General features: G+C 44.3%; 1 protein-coding gene and 1 non-coding gene across 2 annotated transcripts; both read right to left on the bottom strand.

The window, feature by feature from the left end:
• Positions 1-7,330: 7,330 nt before the first annotated feature.
• Positions 7,331-15,765, bottom strand: LOC122544284 (eukaryotic initiation factor 4A-I-like). Its single transcript, XM_043683361.2, has 11 exons — positions 15,608-15,765; positions 13,832-13,883; positions 12,903-13,035; positions 12,208-12,347; positions 11,841-12,009; positions 11,133-11,242; positions 10,503-10,646; positions 10,083-10,220; positions 9,077-9,166; positions 8,486-8,565; positions 7,331-8,358 (listed from the first exon to the last, which is right to left on the bottom strand). Exons 1-11 carry the CDS (start codon positions 15,631-15,633, stop codon positions 8,214-8,216), a joined length of 1,227 nt encoding a protein of 408 aa, XP_043539296.1. The 5' UTR covers positions 15,634-15,765; the 3' UTR covers positions 7,331-8,213.
• Positions 10,703-10,878, bottom strand: LOC122544443 (small nucleolar RNA SNORA81). Its single transcript, XR_006310347.1, has one exon. It is a non-coding gene; the product is annotated as a small nucleolar RNA SNORA81 (small nucleolar RNA).
• Positions 15,766-21,029: the final 5,264 nt, after the last annotated feature.

Here is a 21,029-nt window from a genome sequence, read left to right as displayed (position 1 = left end):
CTTTGGGAAGAATAACAAAAAGATGGGGTACTGGGCTAATGGTCGGATACTTGGTAGTGTGGATGAGCAGAGGGATCTTGGTGTCCATGTACACAGATCTCTGAAAGTTGCCACCCAGGTAAATAGTGCGGTGAGGAAGGCATATGGCGTACTGGCTTTTATTGGTAGAGGAATTGAGTTCCGGAGTCCTGAGGTCATGATGCAGTTGTATAAGACTCTGGTGCGGCCGCATCTGGAATATTGTGTGCAGTTTTGGTCGCCATACTATAGGAAGGATGTGGAGGCACTGGAACGGGTGCAGAGGAGGTTTACCAGGATGTTGCCTGGTATGGAAGGAAGATCGTATGAGGAAAGACTGAGACACTTGGGGCTGTTTTCATTAGAGAAAAGAAGGTTTAGGGGTGACTTGATTGAGGTGTACAAGATGATTAGGGGGTTAGATAGGGTTGACAGTGTGAACCTTTTCCCGCGTATGGAGTCGGGTATTACAAGGGGGCATAGCTTTAAATTAAGGGGGGGGTAGATATAGGACTGAAGTTAGGGGTAGGTTCTTCACTCAGCGAGTTGTAAGTTCATGGAATGCCCTGCCAGTAGCAGTGGTGGACTCTCCCTCTTTATGGGCATTTAAGCGGGCATTGGATAGGTATATGGAGGATAGTGGGTTAGTATAGGTTAGGTGGGCTTGGATCGGCGCAACATCGAGGGCCAAAGGGCCTGTACTGCGCTGTATTGTTCTATGTTCTATGTTCACTGGTTATCTGTTTCCCTGTCCACGATGAAGCCAAAGGTCTGAGTCCACTTGAATAGGAAAGATTTGGATTGATATGGGCCAAGCGCAGTCAAGTGGGATATAGTTATCACGGACTGGTTGGACTAAAGCTGTTTCCGTGCTGTGTGACTCTATGAATGCTGGACAATGCTCCAGAGACTGAATGGCGACCTGCCTTTAATGTAATTGGGGCAGTAGGCATATAATCGACCCCAATTTCCATTTCCTGTTCTACTCTTCAAATTTAGCATGGAAATGTTGAATCAATCTCACTCAGGAATGTACTTAATACCAGAGCATCAATAACAGCCCTCCAGTTAACAGCTCCTTATCTGTTCAAAACAGCCAGTTTCTAAGTAGTGAATTCATCTGTCACCTGACATTCACTTGTAAGTGTCCAAGAATGGACCTCACAGATATTAAGGTAGGTCTTTGTCTGCACCGTCTCTGTAGCTATAACACTATATTCTGCATTCTGTTCTATTATTCTTGTGTAAGGTATGGTTTGTCTGGTAAGCACACAAAACAATACTTTTCACTGTATCTTGGTACATGTGGCAATAATAAATCAAATTCAGTGCCCCAGTCTTTGGTTCCATGTCTACCCAATCTTCACATGGTAGATAGTCAGGCAGCAATCTATTCCATCCTGCTGCAGTGAGCTTCAGAGCTGCGAACAGTGCCTTGTCATTACCCAAGATTTCAGTGGCATAGTTACCTTGGTTATTTATTCAGGAAACAGGAGACATTTCCTGTTTATTTGCCGGCCCTCAGTTAACAAATGCTTTTTACAAAGCGATTTAATCAGCCCAGAGATGTTGAAGAGAATCATAAAGCTAAATTGCATTAACAGTAGTAGGTTTGTGAGGAGCACCCATATCACTTACAATCCAATTTCGTTCTCAACTGGCCACAGGGTAGGTTTGGAGCTGGGGTGGGAAATGAGACCAGATTATCATAGAATGGAAGTAGGCCATTAGGCCCATTCTGACCCTATGAAGAGCATCCCAACACCACCCCACTCCCTATGACCCTGCATTTCCCATGACTAATCCACTTAGCCTGCACATCCTCAGACACTACGAGCAGTTTAGCACAGCCAATCCATCTTTGGTCTGTGGGAGGAAACCGGAGCATCTGCAGGACACCTACACAGATATGGGGAGAACATCCAAACACTACACTGGCAGTCACCCAAGGCTGGAATTGAACCTGGGTCTGTCGTGCTGTGAGGCAGCAGTGCTAACCACAGAGCCACAAGGACTTATGAAAAACATGAGAATAATCCAATTAATTGGTACAGCCTGTCTGACAATCTGGCACATCCTCAGTACTGACAGTGAAGGGGGTAGCATCATTCCGAGTTATAACCTCTTGCAGCCCTTCAACTTTCCTCACAGCCTATCCTCGTCTACATTTTGATGTTAAATTGCTCAAATGATGAAAGTAGTCAGGTTCTGCTGCCTGGACAACTACTGGCAAATGTCCTTCTTCAAAATGTCCCGCTACGTGTTGCTCTGCTCCAACATTGGCACCCTGTCCCATAAACGTTAGTGTGGAAAGTCTCTCCTGGTCAAAGCAAGCATCAGCATGCCAACTGTGCCGTTTACAGTGCAAGGGAGTGAACAGGCTGAGAACTGGTCACCCATCAGGTCATAGAAATCTTTCCATCGTTGTTATGACATGGGTAAACCCTCCTGCTTAATTTAAACCAGCAACACAGATAAGATTCATCTGTGACAATTCGAGAGGCCAAGAACTATTTAAAGTAAAAATTGACAACTTTATGTCTTAAAGTATTACAAAGAACAACAACTATTTACAACTCCTTCCTCTAACCTACCTTTTACTTTCCCTTCTGTAATACTAGTCCGATAAACCTCCAGGTAAGATTTACCAAAATTCAAATTTCAAAGCCAGGCAGCTATCAAATCTTCCCTTCGTATCTTCCTCTGTAGAGTTTCTTCTCCTTCAGGATTTCTGTTCCATAGGTCATCGATAGTTAAGGTACCTTTAAGAGAGCTGTGTTTTGGGCAGTCTGTACATGCTGGTTGCTTGGCAGTTCTCCTCTCGACTGTTCAGTTTTTCCCAGTCTTATACCACAAAGCATTGGATTGTTTCATTGGCTTTTAATATTGTCAATATACTCAATTGTTTGGAGTCTGTATTTTTTGGGATATAATTTAAACTGATTGCCAAATTTGATTTGTTTTTGTATCCAGGCAACCAGCTACTCTAGCTGCTGGACCAAATGTTACAATGTAACTTTGCCAGCACTCTTGTGTGTCTCTCTAAGTCCTTCACTCTCTTAAAGGTACAGTACACTTCTATACCTTCATAACAATCGTCAGATGATCATTACTTCCTTCACACTGGCAACTTTTTTTACATTCACTCATGGGATGAGGGCCAATATTTACTGTCTGTACCTAGTTGCCCCTGCTGGATGGTGGTGAGCTGCCTTCTTGAACTGCTGCAGTCAGTATGCTGTAGATTGACCCACACTGCCCTTAGGGAGGGAATTCCAGGATTTTGACCCGGCGACACTGAAGGAACGGCGATATATTTCAAAGTAAGGATGATGCGTGGCAAGGTGGGGAACTTGCAGTGGTGGTGTTCCCATGTATTTGCTGCCTTTGTTCTTGCAAATGTGGTCATGGGTTTGGAAGGTGCTGAGGAGCCTTGGTGAATTCTCAAGTGCATCTTATAGATGGTATACACTGCTGAGCACCGGTGCTGGAGGGAGTGAATGTTTGTGGATGTGGTTCCAATCAAATGGACTTGTCCTGGATGGTGTCAAGCTTGTTGAGTATTGTTGGAGCTGCTCATCCAGACTATAGGGCAGTATTCCCTCACAGTCCTGACTTGTGCCTTACAGATGGTGGAAAAGTTTTGGGGAGTCAGGAGGTGAGTTACTTGCCACAGTATTCCTAGTCTCTGACCTGCTCTTGTAGTCACTGTTTTTGTGTGACATGTCCAGTCAAGTTTCTGGATAATTTTCCACACCCAAGGATGTTGCTAACTCCAGATTCGGTTATGGTAACACGATTGAAACTTGAAGAATGATAGTTAGGTTGTGTCTTATTGGGAGAGGGCCATTGACTGCCATTTGTGTGGTGTAAACGTTATTTGTCACCTCAGTTCAAGCCTGGATATTGTCCAAATCTTGCTGCATTTGAACATGGACTCCTTCAGTATCGGAGGCATTACGAAATGTGCAATCTTTGGCAAACATCCTCACTTCTGACTTTAGGGTGTAGAGGAAATCATTGATGAAATAGCTGAAGCTGATGGGCCCAGTTCATTATATTGAGGAACTTAAAGATGTCTTATGGCACAGTGGTAATACCCCTAGCCTTGGACTGGGAGGCCCAAGTTCAAGTCCCACCTGCTCCAGAGATGTGTAATAATGTCTCTGAACTGAGCATGTGCTGCTTGACAGCACTGTTGATGACAACTTCTGTCATGACAGATGATTGAGAGTAAACTGATGCGGCAGTAAGTATTGTTTCCCCTTTGCATTTGTCCCGTTTTTGTGTACAGGACATACCTGGGCAATTTTCCACATTGTCAGGTGGAGGCCAATGTCCTAACAGGAACAGCTTGGCTACAGCAGCAGCAGGTTCTGGAGCACACATCTTCAGTATTATTGCTGGAATTTTGTCAGACCCTGTAGCCTTTGCAAAATCTAGCACCTCCAACTCCTCCTTGATACCGCATGGAGTGAAACAAATTGGCTGAAGGCTGGTATTTGCAATGCTGGGGATCACTGGAGTCTATCCATTTGACACTTCTGGCTGAAGATTGCTGCATGTTTATCTTTTGCACTGGTGTGTCAGGCTGATCCAGTATTGAGGATGGGGATATTTGTACAGCCTCCTCCTCCAATAAGTTGTTTAATTGTCCACACTACCATTCATGACTAAATGTGGCAGGTACACAGTTCCTTGAAAGTGGAGACACAGGTAAATAGGACAGTGAAGAAAATGTTTGGTATGCTTGCCTTTATTTGTCAGTGCAATGAGTATAGGAATTGGGAGGTCATGTTGCGGCTGTACAGGATATCGATAAGGCAATTTTGGAATATTGCATGAGATTCTGGTTTCCCTACTACAGAAGTATGCTGTGGAACTTGGAAAAAGATGTACAAGGATTTTGCCAGGGTTGGAGCTATAGGGAAAGGCAGAATGGCTGAGGCTATTTTCCCTGAAGCATTGGAGGCTGAGGGGTGACCATGTATAATTTACCATAAAGATCATGAGGATCATGAACAAGGTCTCTTCCTCAGATTGGGGGAGTCCAAAACTAGAGGACATAGGTTTACGGTGAGAGGGGCAAGATTTAATAAAGGTCCTAAGGGGCAGTAGGTGATGCATGTATGGAATGAGCTACCAGAGGAAGTGGTGGAGGCTGGTACATTTGAATGGATATATGAATAGGAAGGATTTGGAGGGATATGGGTCAAATTAATTCAGAATACGTGGTCAGCGCATACAAGTTGGACTTCAGGGTTTGTTTCCATGCTGTGCATCGCTATGACTATGACTGCAGAGATTAGATTTGATCCGTTGGTTTTGGGATTGCTTAGCTCTTGCTGTGTATGCTGTTCAGCATACAAGTAGTCCTGTTGTTTGGTGGCTTCACCAGATTGACTCCTCATTTTCAGCTGCGACTCCTGCATTCTCCATTGAACTACCAAATACCCATGGCTTGGTAGTAATGGATGAGTGGGGTGGCCAAGGCAGGCCATGAGGTCACAGATTGTTGTTGTGGTTCTGTTTGCCGAGCTGGGAATTTGTGTTGTACAGATTGTGCTGGAATACTGCTGATAATCCACAGCACCTCGTGGATTCTTAAGTCAAGTTGCTAGATCTGTTTGAAATCCGTCCCATTTAGCATGGTGATAATGCCACACAACACACTGGAGATTATTCTCAATGCAAAGGTGCAATTTCATCTCCAAAAGATGGTCATACTTCTACTGATGTGGACAAATGTATCTGCCAGACCCAACCAGTTGATCGGTAGTGTTGCTGCTGAGCTACTTGTGAAATTACCCACATGACATCATTCTACACCCTCACAACTTCCTCCAATTGTTGCATATGGCAAAGTAATGATTCATCAGCCAAGGGAGGATGGGATATGGCATTCAGGTTTCCTTGGCTGTGTTTAATCTGAAGCCATTAAACTTCATGCAGTCTGGTCAATATTGCAGACTCCCAAAGGGCAATTACCTCAACTGTATAACATGGTGGGTTTGCCCTGTTATTGGGGCAGGGTATTCAGGCAAGGCAAGGATTGTGGGTGGGATAGTCACTCAGACATTATCACTTCATGCATTTAACATCAGGCTATTACTTGACAACTCTCCCAATTTTGGTACACCCCCACGATGTTACTCAGAGTACTTTGCCAGATCAACAGGGTTCAGACCATAAGACAGGAGCAGAAGGCAGGCCATTTGGCTCATTCAATGTTGTTTCTGCTATTCTTTCCCCAGTGGTCTACCTAGTTCCATTCCTTTGATATTTCAGTGATTAATGCAATGGAGTGACTAGCCAGGCTATGTCAGACAGCAGCAGAAAGTCAACCATACTGCAGCAAGTCGAATCACATTTAAGCCAGACCAGACAAACTCCTGTTTTGCTTCCCTGAAGGACTTAGTGTACAGAACAACCTCCATTGTCCAAACGAAATGGGTGTGGAGTACTTTGTTCAGATAGCAGAACAGGGTTTCTCATGACAGCAGCAATAGCAGTTCTGTTCCTGCTCCCTCCAGGCTAAGAGGCTTGCTTAGTGTTTGTTTCAAACAAAAAAAACACAGGAACTTGAGATATTGTTCTGATGATCCAAGATTTGGATAATTGATGATCAGATAACTGAGGCTATTCTGTATTGACAGATGTGAAACCATTCTCAATTCTACCAACTTTCATGGAGGGATTCAAACCCAGGTTACCAGAACATTAGACTACTTATACAGAAGCTCATGGTATGATAATACAACAAAGCCATCTTACCCCATCTGACTGACCTCAAACCTCTTCAACAGCTGAAACATCCTACCTCAAAACTGCCTGCCTTTTTGGCCCACACCTGTGCCCCCCCCCCAAAAGTCACTTTCACATCTGAAATGCATATGGAGTCTAATGTTACAAAAATCACAGCATGTCCACTTTTTAAAACAGTTGCTTCAAAAAAAAAGTGCCTTGAATGTGTTGATCTGTAGCATGCAGCCAAACAAGCAAATGGCACCACCTAAAGGTCAGGGAGGCATCTGAAAATTAGCTACAGAAAAGGGAAAGGTTTTTGAGTTTACATGTTTCCATCCCAAGGTTGTAATGAAGCCCAAACTGATTGGGTCAAGGGAAACCAAAAGCTCTCTTGGAAACTGTTACTGAGGGACAATGTATATCTTTGGTATAAGCTGGTGGATTGACCTCTGGACTATTTTAAACAAATCCAAAAACTTTAACTGACATCTTTAGTCTTGCTCTGCACTTAGTACAACAGCAGCAGAGCTGGAGCAATTAGTGAAAGAATATGAAGACATCAGTGCTGATTCTTATACCAAGTTTAATGTTCAATAATACATGACTTTATAAAGTGCAATAACCAAATCCAGGTGCACAAGAGAATAGACATAGGAGAGCCACTCACTGTACTGTGGCCATGAGGAATGAAGTGGGAAGCCCTATACAGGCACTATGCACACTCATCTGACAAACACTGAGGAGCAACAAGATTACACAGCCCACACCATCAACATGCAGAGTAACAGCTCTCTGCACAGACATCATGAAGTGAAGGGTCATCACTATCCCCATAGGTTTTCCTACTCTGGAAAAACAAGGGTACAAGTTCCATATACATGTCAAGTCAAGTCAAGTTAAGACCATTGAAGATTCCCAGGACAATGCATGTAAACAAATACAAATTTATTGAACAGCATTTAATAAATACTATACAGACAATGCAAGATTTGTACATGATCTCTGTCCGTGATTAGCACACATTTCAAGAATGATATCCCACACTCCACTCCGAATCCCAAAACATTATCCTGAAGTAAGCTGGCTTTACGTAGTTGGCAGACTTCAAACATCTGTGATACTTCCGGGTCCGCAAATACATGGTTACATGATGAAAAATATCTAATGCTACTACATCTAAGAGAAGACTGGGCCTGAAAAAGTACTTACCCAGAATCTTTAATGACCCCATAAGTATTTCCTCTCCCCCCTCCATTTCCAGTCTGAACCTTACAAGGAGGAAGGACAAGGAATTCTTCCAAAAGCAAGCTGATCACCAACAGTGTTGTACGCAATATGATCAGTTCTGAGCATCCAGACGACACTCAACACCGAGTTTAAAAAGAAAACCTTGACTGCAAGTAAGCCAGTCAGCATTCACAGCCTCAATCTCAGCCTCCGAAAACCTATCAGATCAGATCAGCAACATTCATTGGCATCTCATCCACAGTAGTGTTGTAGAATGACTCAATGTCACGAAGTGTTCGCCTGTCCTCTTCAGTGATCAGGTTGATGGCAACCCCTTTCCGTCCAAAGCGGCCCCCACGGCCAATTCTGCGAGGGTAGAGAGTGAGCACAAGGATGCAAAGTGAGAGCGAGCGAGGGGCAGGGTGATATGATTACCTGCATAGAGGCAGAGGCACCAGCCAGTGGTGAAAAAAAAACACTGCTCACCACTTACCTGTGAATATAATTCTCACGGTTGGAAGGCAGATCATAGTTGATAACCAAGGACACCTGCTGCACATCAATTCCACGAGCCTAAAATAAACCAGTAGCTCTATTAGTGATGACAACACAGACATGGGACAGTGGTTTCCAAACATTTCTTTTGATTTAACCAACCAATGCCAAATATTTCATTCTCCAGATACTGCCAGACCAGCTCGGTTCCTCCAGGCTGGGTTTCCATTTCAGCAGTTAAACAGATTGCATTCACCCAAAGCGAGTGGCCTAACTCATGTCAACCATAGCCACCCAACGACAGGCAAGGTCACTCACTGCACAGGAAGGGGACCCACTTCACTGAATGCTCTAGACAAGGCTTTATAAAATGCACCATTGACTGCATATTTAGTGAACTTGGGCCAAGTCCAGAATCTGCTGTGCAGGCGAGGCCAATGTTTCACCAAATCTACAAAATCCAAAGAATGTGGCACACAAGACTCCCCTGCGCTCTACTTCAAACAGTTTCAGCAGATCACCACAATACCAAGCCATATACTCCTTCTCTGGTACAAGGCTGTTACCACTCTGATCTACTTGAACTCACCAGCAAGTCAGTAGTAATCAGCACACGGCTAGACCCAGACCGGAACTCTCTCATGATGAGATCCCTCTCCTTCTGTTCCATGTCACCATGCTGCAAGAGACACAGACCATCAGTTGAACACAACAGAAACAGCCACAACCTGATAATTCATGGAACAGGGGAGGTGAGGAGAGAAGTACGGTGAAAGGGAGGACTGCAAATGCTGGAGATTAGAGTGTGGGGTGCTGAAAAAGCAAAGGGCAAGCAGCATCCAAGGAGCAGGAGAATTGATGTTTCGGGCAAAAGTCCTTGAGGCTGGGAGCCTAAGGGGTGGAGATAAATGAGGGGGTGGGGCTGGGAGTAGCTGAGTGCAATAGATGGATGGACGGTGGGGGTAATGGTGATAGGTCAGAGGGGAGGGTGGACCGAGTAGGTGGGAAGGAAGATGGACAGGTAAGAGTGGAAAGGAGGAAACTTGCAAAATCCAGTGATGCCATGTGGTTGGAGGGTCCAGAGGTGTAAGATGAGACATTCCTCCCCCAGGACTCAAATGGTTAGGGAGTTGCGAAGGAGGCCCAGGAATTACATATCCTTTGAGTGGGAGGGGGAAGTTAAAACGTTCAGCCATGGGTGGTGGGGGTTGGTTGGTGCAAGTGTCCTGGAGATGTCCTCTGCGAGTAGGCATCCTGTCTCCCCAATGTAGAGGAGACTGCATCGGGAGCAATGGGTACACTAAATGCCTGTGGGGAAGTGCAGGTGAAACATTTAGATTGGAGGGGCTCCTTTCTGCCTTGAACAGAGGTTGGGGGGAGGGCAGGGGAATGTAGGTAGAGATTTTGCAATTCCTGCAGTGGCAGGGGAAGATGGGATTTTGGCAGGAGGAGGGGGGGGCTGCGTAGGAGAGAAAATACCTAATTGAAAACAACCACCCCCAGATTTGGTCACCAGATTGCTACAAACAGGGGCAGCCTATTTTAACAATGGAATACAACTTTCATGAAGTGAAGTGCAATTAATTGATTCTTACCAGAGCAGAAACAGTGAAATCTCGTGCAAGCATTTTCTCAGTCAGCCAATCCACTTTTCTCCTGGTGTTGATGAATATAACAGCCTGTGTGATGGTGAGAGTCTCATACAGATCACACAAAGTGTCAAGCTTCCATTCCTGGAGACAAAAATAGGAAGTTAAGATCATGACAAAACTCAAATGCTCCACATTCACACCCCCAGCACCAAGAAGCACTCATACACAATTCTGCTAACCCTGTCAACTGCATTTTAGTTGCATAAAAACACTGACATTGTAATCCACAGTGGAGTGCAGCTGGTCTCTCTACCAGAGAGCTGAAATCCAGTAGGGCACAAAGCCATGCTGAAACAAACAGCTTTCTGGAGGCTGAATTGGACTGGAACTCTCGACTGAAGCAGAGGTCCCAATGTGTCTCACCTCTCGCTCCACATTAATGTAGAACTGCCTGATTCCCTCCAGCGTCAACTCCTCTTTCTTCACAAGAATGCGAATTGGGTCACGCATGAATTTCTTGGTCACTTCCAGCACATCAGAAGGCATTGTGGCAGAAAGCAAAACCACCTAGAAGAGATAGAAGACTGTATTCAAACACTGATCACTCAGTTAGCTCTTTTGGCGAGTGTGCCACCACATCAACAGGTAAAAGCACTGGACATTAAGAAAGAGGTCCACTCCTCCCAAGTCAATGTGGGTGGGGCATTAATCTATGTCCCAACAAATCCAACTGTCATTGTTAAGAACATCAGAATTAACCAATGTTCCCAGCTACAGCAGGATGCTTGCAAAGGACAATTTATATATTAGTAACATAGAAGCAGCTGGAACTAGGAATTAATCTTTCAAGCTTAGTGGCAAACTGATGCAGAAAACCCAAGTTATTCAGATCCAATGTGCCTGATATTTCACCAATTATCCTGAACAGCATCTGCAGGATGGGTCCTCCAAGTTGCCAGGAATACCCATTTCAATCACCAACTCGTTTTAGAGAGGACTGCAAACATGACTTAAACTATACCAGTGTCCTGCTCCAGCAAACAGCTGCTGTACCTGAATGGATGTGTTGAGTTTCTGGAATATTTCATAGATTTGGTCCTTGAACCCTCTACTCAACATTTCGTCTGCTTCATCCAAAACAAACATCTTGATGTATCTTGTAGCTGGAAGTTAAAATAAAACTTAAACCAAGTCAATTCATCACTGATCAGATCTCTCCCCCACCACACCCTGCCCCCAACCCCCAACACAAGCCAAACAATATCCCTGAACCCACCCCTCCAATTAAAAGGTGCCATCATTTCATTTATAAAAACTAGTAACTTCATGAGATAAAAGGAGCAATGCTCTGAAAGTGTGATTTCAAATAAGCCAGTTGGACTATAGCCTGATGCCATGAGTTCAAAGACACAGAACGATCCTGCTCAAGACCAACATTTAAGGTGGAGTCAAAAACAGTGACTGCTTTTGATGAGCTGCTTCTTACACTGATGTACATGCAGGTAGCAAGCACTTTTGAGATATGCAAAGTAAACTCTATAAAGCTTGATTTCCCAACCAACCAGGTCGTACCCACCACCTGCATTCACCTGTCACTACCTGAACATTCTGCTACTCTCTAGTCCTAAGGGTTATAACAAAAATGTCAACTCCTGATACTGCCTGGCTTGCTGTGCTCTTCCAGCCTCTTGTGTGCCTTCTATAAAGCTTGAGGCACTTCTACAATCTCCCAAATTAAACTCTTTCCACCCATGTACTTACAAAGATGCTGCCGGTTCATCATATCAAATACACGGCCTGGAGTCCCAACCACAATGTGTGGAGCCTCCAGCTGAAACTTCTGCATGTCCGATCGGATACTGGTGCCACCGATACAGGAGAAGCAGGTCCCACCCATGTAATCACCCAAAGCCACTATGACCTTCTGAATCTAAGAAAATAAAGAGAGAAAAAAGAAAATAAAGCTTACCTAGGAGTTTTCTGTACATTGCAAGAACTCTACAAAGGAGAGTCTTACAAATCCAAAGATCCGCTCTGAGAGCAATGTGATTGTGTGTGCATTTTTCAATGTCTGTACTAGCCAGGGGCCACCATCAATTTAAAGTTACACACAGAAACAAACAATTACCTGTAGGGCAAGCTCCCTCGTTGGGGCTAACACCAAGGCTTGTGTCTCCTTCAGGCCCACATCTAACTGCTGCAAGATAGAGATGGCAAACGTGGCAGTTTTTCCTGTACCCGACTGTGCCTGGGCAATGACATCATACTCTAGAAGAGGGGAAGGTAGGTCACAAGTTACTTTCTCCCGTTCAATGCAACTGCTCAGGAATTTGGGGCAGAAAGCTCCCATTACTAAGCCTAACTCCCACAATCTGCTCATCTCCCTCCTTGGTTCCACTGCAGTGGACTTTTTCCCCTTTACAATAATGATCAGATGCTTGCATGCAATTATCTTGTGACCATAGTATGAACCAGTGTAGATTCACTGTTTGAACACACTGGGATGAATAATGGATTCATTAGTATACCCCAAATCAGATTAAGTCACAGTACCACAGCAAATGGTACCTCCTTGCCCAGTGACTGGGGATAAACTGGAAACCAACACAAAGCAGTGTAATACAAATGGAAATGTATCATGCTGCATGCTAAAACAATTCCTCACGTTATGAAACCCATCCCTGAGAGATCTCTGCATATCCAGGAATGAACTTCCAAACCCATGGTAGTGCCAACCATTCTTGAGAAGCACTCAATGCTGTGATCACCTTGTTACTAAACATGCCCCTGTGATTGGCCAGGAAACAGCAGTGCAATCCCTACCCCTGATGCAGGGAAGAATGGCCCGCTGCTGGATGGCAGATGGCTTCTCAAAACCATAGGCGTAGATTCCACGGAGCAGGTTTTCCCGAAGGTTCATGTCATCAAAGTTATCGACAATCTCAGTCCAGTTGCTCTGCAAATGCAAGCATTCAAAATGTCAATGGGAGCAAAGCAATGCTTTGGCTCAACTGCATCAGCCTTCAAGCTCAAGATTCACTGATCATAAGAGAAACTCGAGAAAACACCTTCAGAAGGTTCCTCTCCAGTGTGTTAAGACATACCAACAGCCACAGAAAGAAAACAATAAAAACCAACATCTGTAGATATTTCCATATGGAAATCAGCTTTTGATTTCACAATGGTCCTCCATGAAGCAATCACTCAGTCACACCAAAGACACGGGGCGCAAGAACAGGACAAAGAGCCACTGCAGAGATTTCACCAAGAGTGATCGTCTGCTACATTACATCTCAATGAACAGAGCCAAACAGGCAAATGCTGATTTCAAAATGGAGAAATTACTACTAGGGCCCCTTGCACTAGATAGGTGTTCACCATTTGGGACCACAGCAAAAACTTTCTCCAGAGGTTAAATAGCTTTTGAATTCCCTTCCCCAGGAAATGTAGATTGACAGTGTAATAGATTTCAGTACACGGTCTCATGCAACATCTTGTGACCATAGTATGAACCAGTGTAGATTCATTATTAGAACACACTGGGATGAATATGGATTCATTAGTATACCCCAACTGAGACCAAATTACAGTACCACAGCAAAAAGGTACCTCCTTGCCAAATGAATGGGGACACACCAAGTGTTAAGCAACCCAGGGCACATGGAAATACAGTCTAGCATATGCATTACTGCAACTGTACAAGTTCAAAACTACTCACCAACACATTCAGCCCATAGCCTCATTTCACTCACCTCAATAACACCCTCAGGTTCCATTCTATCAGGTCCACCATGATCATTAGATCTGAAAAGTAAAATCAGTAAGTGTCACATTTCAAATTAAGACAATATTTTAAGAAATTCAACACTGGTACACAATTGCTCAGTATTAAAAAGGTGGGAATGCAAATAAGAGTGAGGATTCCAAGACCCAAGATGCAACACAGACATGATTGGGAGCAGGAAAAGAAAAGGAAATTACCACAAAGGTGAGATTGATAGGGTCACTGCAGTGTTCAAATGGTGTAATAACACATTAGCAATCAGAAGCTGAACTTCCACTTATAAAACAAACTGACGAGTATTACACAAGATTTATGAGAAAGGGGAAGACTTTCACCCCTATGGAGCAAACATTGGTCAGACAATGGCTCAAATGGCTGATTCCTGATGTCCCCAAATAGGATGGGGAAGTTAGTCTCAAGAGACTGACCAGGCAATCAAACTCCACTGACACCTCTTCAGGGTTTGGTCACAGCCATGTCTACTTCATGAAACCCCATTAAGGACCATTGTAACCCTAATTCCTTAAATCCCCCCACAGGATATAACTGTATCCTTGTACAACTCCTTAAACCTCCCAACGGCATTATCACACCCTTGTCGAACTCAAAGCCACACCCAGCGGGGATCATGCTCTTGTACAATTCCCCAAGACCGCTAACATATTGAACCACCGTATAATTTCTTGAACCCGCTCCCCGACTGGTTATCATCTTCCCACCCCCTCCCCCCGTGTACCGTTTCTTAAGCCCCCTCTCCACCCGCGAACTTATAACTTGCTCAACCCTCTACACCCAGTATCATCACACCCCAGTGTCTCAAACCCTTTGCGCCGGTTATCATCAGGCCTCTCTATATAATTTGTTATAGATCTTCTTTCTCTCCCGCCGCCCCCCCAACCTCACTCCTAAGAGATGCGGAAGTGAGCACGCATGCGTAGCGCGGGGATCCATGCGGACACCATGGCGCGGGCCGGAGGTGGGAGGGTGCAGCGCAGCGCCTGCGCACTGGCGAGACGCATGGCCCAGCCCACTTCTCTCCACCCCCCCCCCCCAGAAAGTGCCCGGTGGAGAGGATGCACGAGGGGGGAACAACTGCGCAGGCGCAGTGCGACACGAGCCGGCATTTCCTTTTAAAGAACACCCCCCCCCCCCAACCACTTTGAATTGTCCCCACTTCCCAACCACAATCTCCCGCCATGTGCGGGTGCTGGTAAATACCACCATAGGGGGAAAGAATGGGGGGGGGGGGGGGGGGGGGGCGGCTTGGATTTTTTTAAAAAAAATGACCCCCCCCCCTCCATTTTGTACGGGACACCACCCCACCCCCCCCCACCACCAGCGGCCAATTCGGACGGTCCGATTACAAAATTAAAACGACCGTTGGTTCCAACCGACCAACCGGTCGCGGGCGAGTACACGGAGACACAAGGTAAGGCCAAGTCAAAAAGCCATTGTCCCCTCGCTCAATTTTCTCTTTCAAGAATAAAATATATATATAAAAAAAATAAAAAGTTTTGACGGGAGCGGGGTTTAAAGGGAAAACCGAGACGACAGCAATATGAAAATCTCCCTTTTTTCCCCTCCCCACCCCCCTCTCTTCCATTCCCAGCGTCCGGCCATTTTGTGGCACGGTTTTTTTTTCCCCTAACTCATGTCATTCAACACGAATTCGATTTATGAATGGAGACCGATTTCGTTCGCCAGCCCTTTCTTTTAAGGCATACTCCCGCCCCGTTTGTGATACCTGTATTCCGCGCCGTCTTCTGACATTATAAATTTTCCGTTTTTTTTTCGTTGGGAAAGGTCAGATAGCGACAAGACTTTTAATTTTTTATCCCCCCACACACACACACACCCGCTCTTTAAACACGCCTTCAGTCGCCGCGCCCGCCACAGCAGAGAGAGCGGGGGCGACGCTGCTTCTCCCTCTTATAGGCGGCCGGCGGGCGCAGCCGAACCTGCTGGCCGTCCCGGCCCCGCCCACCCGGACCCGCCGATTGGTGGCGGCTCCCGTCGCTCAGCATGCGGCCGAGCCCCTGATTGGTCCCGCGAACGTCCGGTCCCGCCCATTCCTGGCGGCGTCGCCCCGCCCTGATCAACACGTTCGGTTGACACGTCGCGAATTGATCACTTCCGGAAAGAGAGAGAGAGAGACAGAGACAAAAAAAAAATGCCATTTTAAAAGAATTGTTTCAGGCCCGCTGGTAGGGTGGGCGCGAAGTTCACCGCTTTACAACCATCTTTTGTTTCGGCATCTGAGAAATGCCTCTCTCCCAGATTTAGCATGTGATGGATTAAATGGGTATCCCCACTCTTTGAGGTGACCACGTGTCTGGGACATCTCGTCACAAAGTCCCATTCATTAGCAAACAAAGGAATGTGAGCTGACATTCTGGCCCCAGTGAGGTGCAGAATGCCTGCATGTTTGGCAGCCTTTGTAGAAAGAAAATTTTGGTACCCTCCTGGCAAGGTTAGACTTGCCTACCCGGGACTTGGGTGGAGGAATCAAGAGTAGTACTTGTAAATTAACCTACCAAAACTCCATTTTGAAGTCTGCAAGATGACTCAGGCTTGCATGTCTCTCTTGGGTTAAGAAGGGACTCAATTAAGTTTCACCATACTGATTCTCGACTTAGGGATGAGGTGATTGGCCTAGGGACAGTTTATATCTCGGACAGTGAAAAGGCTTTCAAAGAAAGTGGGACATTCTTTAGGTGCTCGACTTGCAGTTTTAACAAAAGCTTAGTTCTGTCCACAGGTGCTGTCAGTATCAGTGCAATTGACTGCCCCAGATTTTTGTTAAAAATCACACAATACCATGTTATAGTCCAACAGGTTTATTTGGAAGTACAAGCTTTCGGAGCGCTGCTCCTTAGGTAGCTAGTGGGACAGGGTCATAGGACACAAAATTTATAGTAAAAGATCAAAGTGTTATACAATTGATGCAATGTATTGAACAAGGAGAAAGTAAGGGCTGCAGATCAGAGTTGAGAGTACGGTACTGGAAAAGCACAGCAGGTCAGGCAGCATCCAAGGAGCAGGAGAATCGACATTTTGGGCATAAGCTCTTCAGGTGTATTGAACAAACCTAGATTCCTGTTACATCTTTAATCACTTAGAATGAGGATGCAGGTTTAGATTGATTAATATGTAAATCCCAGAACTTCTTTCAAGTCACAGTACTGAGATAACTTAAGGTTTTATTAAAAATAAGTGAGATTTTGTGAATATCCTATGATTTGACCTTTAGGCCAATTGGAGACATGTTTTGTCCTGGTCAGCACCCCTACACCCTGTTCAAGACCGTAGCTAGCACTGACACGCGGTTCAAGTTTACACCAGCATTTCTGATAGCACACAGTGTCCCTTATTCTCAGCCAGAGTTTGTCACTCAGGTCATCTGTGGTGTGTCTACAACTGTGAAAATTAGACATGATTTGGAGATGCCGGTGTTGGACTGGGGTGTACAAAGTTAAAAATCACACAACACCAGGTTATAGTCCAACAGGTTTAATTGGAAGCACACTAGCTTTTGGAGCGTCGCTCTGACAATCACCTGATGAAGGAGCGTCGCTCCGAAAGCTAGTGTGCTTCCAATTAAACCTGTTGGACTATAACCTGGTGCTGGGTTATTTTTAACGGTGAAAATTAGAATTAGCTAAAATTTGGCAAATGGAGTTTAACATGAAAAGCTAGAGGTTATCGGTTTTGGTCAGAAGAACAGAAAGGCAACTTATTATCTAAATGGAGAGAAGTGTCAGAGTGCTTCATGCTCTGGGTTTCCTTGAGCATGAAATCACAGAAAACTAATCAGCAGGTACAGCATTAAAAAGGTAGGTGAATGGAATTTTGGCATCTACTGCTAAAGGATAAATAAGTAAGTAATTGTTGCTGCAACTGTAAAAGGCATTACTGAGACTGGACCTGGAGTACTTTGTTTAAATTTGGGCCAGCCCTTAAGGAGGGGTGTAATGTATTGGAGACAATTCAGAGGAGGTTCACTGGATTGATTCCCAGATATGAGGGGTTTGTGTTATGAAGAGATTTTGAGTAGTTGAGGTCTAATTTGCTGAGGGTTCAGAAGAATGAGAGGTGATCAACTAGAAGTGTATAAGATTCTAAAAGGGATTGACAGAGTATACATGGAAAGGATGTTTCCTCATAGGGCAGTCTAAGATGAGAGGTCATTGTTTTAAATCTGCTACCACTTACCTTAAAACTGAGATGAAGAGAACTTACTTTTCTCAGAGTTGTTAATGTTAAAGTGCAATGGATGCCACAACACTGAGTAAATTTGAGGAGAGAGGCAGAGTTTTTAATTAGTAACAGGTTGAAGGGTTATAGAAAATGGAGTTGAGGCAGAGATGAGATCAGCCATGATCGTATTGAATGGTGGAGCTGGCTCGAGGGGCTGAATGGTCCTAGTTCTTATGTTCTTAGAAGCAAGAGTCATTCAGCTTCTCAAGTCAGCTCTGTGATTTGATAAGAACATGGTTAATGTGAATGTGGCCTCAACCCACTTTACTACTGGTCTCTTGTTAACCATTGACTCCCTTGACAATCAAGTATCTTGCTAAAATAGAAACAAAGTGTCGAGCAGCATTTGTTGATAGAGAAACAGTTGAGGTTTCAAGTCTGATACTGAAGGAAAGCAGAAATGTGGATTTTATGTTGTAGAGAAAGATGGGGAGCATCAAGTGAAACAAAATGGTAGTTCATGGAGAAAAAAATGGTTGTAGAGAAGCAAATTAGATCTAGATTAGGAGTTGATTTTTTTTTTATTAAACAAATTACAAAACAGTTTACAAAAAACATTGACAGCTGTACACAAAAGACAGCAGTTTTACAAGGGAGAGGAGCAGCAAAGCTAGGCCCCGAACCCTACCGTTCAACCATTTTACAGGGAGAGGAAGATTAGGAGTTAATAGCAGAATATTCATCAGCTGTTCTGAGTGCAAAATCATGCAAAAAAAAACATGGCTGAATTAATCAAAATGGTGGGCAGAGCTCATGGTCTGACATTCTTGAACTCAACATTGAATCCAAAATGTAAGTGCCTAAATGATAAATGAGGTACTGTTCCTCCAGCTTGAACCAGACTTCACTGGCACACTGCTGTAGACCTAGGAGAGATAAGAGTAAGACGGGATATTGAAATAGCAAGCAGCCAGAAAGTTGCAGTTATGCTTGCAGGTTGAGTGGAGACTTTCTGCAAAGTGGTCACCCAGTCTGCCTTTGGGTCTTGCTAATGTTGAGGAGACCACATTATGAACAGTGAATGGAGTAGAGTAGATTGAAGGAAGTACGCTAGAGGTAGGAAAACGCCAGGTGGATAAAAATATCCTTTTTTTTGGCTATAGATTCTATTCAATTATCTGTCCACTCCTTGTTATCCGATGTCATTCAACCTGGCTAAGATTGCCTTGTATGATAGTTGTTTAATTATTGAACATTGAAATAACTGCAAAGGGAAGGAATGTGATTTGATCTTTAATCAAGAGGTGCTATAAAGGTACTTTGAGCTGAGGAGAGTTGATCTTTTAGCTGAAGCAGTGCACGAATCAGTGGATAGCCAGTGATCACACGTGTGGTTTTCAATCTTTTAAGATCCAAATGGATGGTGGAATATGGAAAACAATGACAAGATAGCTTTCAGCAAGCCCTTGTCCCAGGAGTCTGAGAGAACATTTAGCCTCACAAAATAATGGTTGAAATGAGCCAAGTATTAAACATCTGAAATGTCAAGACCATGCTGGCACATTACAAAGTGTGCTGCATAAACCCTCTCACCATCTAAAAGGTACTTGCTTCTTCTCGCACTGATGAGGGAAATGGAGATGATAATGGCTTGAAGCATGGTTTGTGAACCATTCTTTGTCACCAGAGTTTGATGTACATTAGTCAGGGAGGAGAAAAACATGTTGTTAAACACTTTAATCTGTATCTTGAAACCATACAGTTAGGGAGATGCTAGTAATGTACTCATATCTTCATAGCGTGATGCTGCTGCCTGTTCCATTCCTGTCTACATAGCAAGTGCTTGCATTTGCACTGTTTAGGAGCAGGAAGAGGCCATTCAGCCCCTTAACACTGCTTCTTCATTCTAGCTCGTAGCTGATTTACCTCAACATCATTTTCCTGCACTCTTTTCTATTCCTTGACAGCTTTAATAACTGAAAATCAATTGATCACTGTCTTGGATATACTTGAGGACTGAACCTCCACAGTTCTCTCGGGTAGAGAATTCCAAATACTCATCACCCTCTGGTCAATTTCTCACCTTATTCCCAAACAGCCTGTCCTTTATTTTGAGACTGTTACTGGGTTCTACTTGTTCTGCATCTACTGCTAAGCCTAACTAACTAATGATTACTGGATGATCCGACATCAAGGCAAGGGGAACAAACATTCCAAGTGATAAAAAAATTGCAACTGAACCAAGCCTCTGGGGCAGATTGGCTCTGTTGATTCCCAAGGTATAATAAGAACAATCAACTGATGCGCTTGAATGATTGATCAATCCGGATGGTCACTGATTACTGGTTTCTTGTATGGTACGCCGTTCACCCTCAACCTTTGCCAAATTGTTTTTCCTAAAGCTATTTGAACTCAGTGAAGTGTCTCTGTCCTTCTGTAAACAAAAAGCAGTGACCCCTCACTGTAGCATCCATCAGTAGGTTCAGAGAAACCAAGCCTTTGAATCAAAGTCCATTCCATATTAACATTTTTTTAAAAATAGTTTACAGCATGTGAACATCATTGAGTAGGTCAGCATTTTAATCCCCAATGAAAATGGCAGCAAGCTGCTGCCTTGTATCACCACAGTCCCTGTGGTATAATGACACTCACACTGTTTTTAGGAAGGAAGTTTCAGGATTTTGACCTAATGACAGTGAAGGAACAGCCAAAATCTTTAAAAGTCACGAAGAGGGACTTGCAAGTTGTGGTGTTCCCATGTACCTGCTGTCAGAAAAGCCTTAGTGACTTACTGAGGCATATCTTGTACAAGGTACACACTGCAGTCACTGGACATTGGTGATGGAAGGAGTGGATTTTGAAGGTGGTGAATGGGATGCCAACCAACCTGATTTGGAGTTTCCTGAGCATTGTTGGTGCTTCACCCAACCAGACAAATGTAGAGTATTTAGGGCGGCACGGTAGCTCAG

This window comes from Chiloscyllium plagiosum, unplaced genomic scaffold (genome assembly GCF_037043375.1).
Source record: "Chiloscyllium plagiosum isolate Xiang-an unplaced genomic scaffold, Cpla_swu_hap1 HiC_scaffold_44, whole genome shotgun sequence".
Classification (NCBI taxonomy): domain Eukaryota; kingdom Metazoa; phylum Chordata; class Chondrichthyes; order Orectolobiformes; family Hemiscylliidae; genus Chiloscyllium; species Chiloscyllium plagiosum.
The sequence above is the reverse complement of the archived record's forward strand: the minus strand, read 5'-3'. Positions and strand labels throughout refer to the sequence as shown.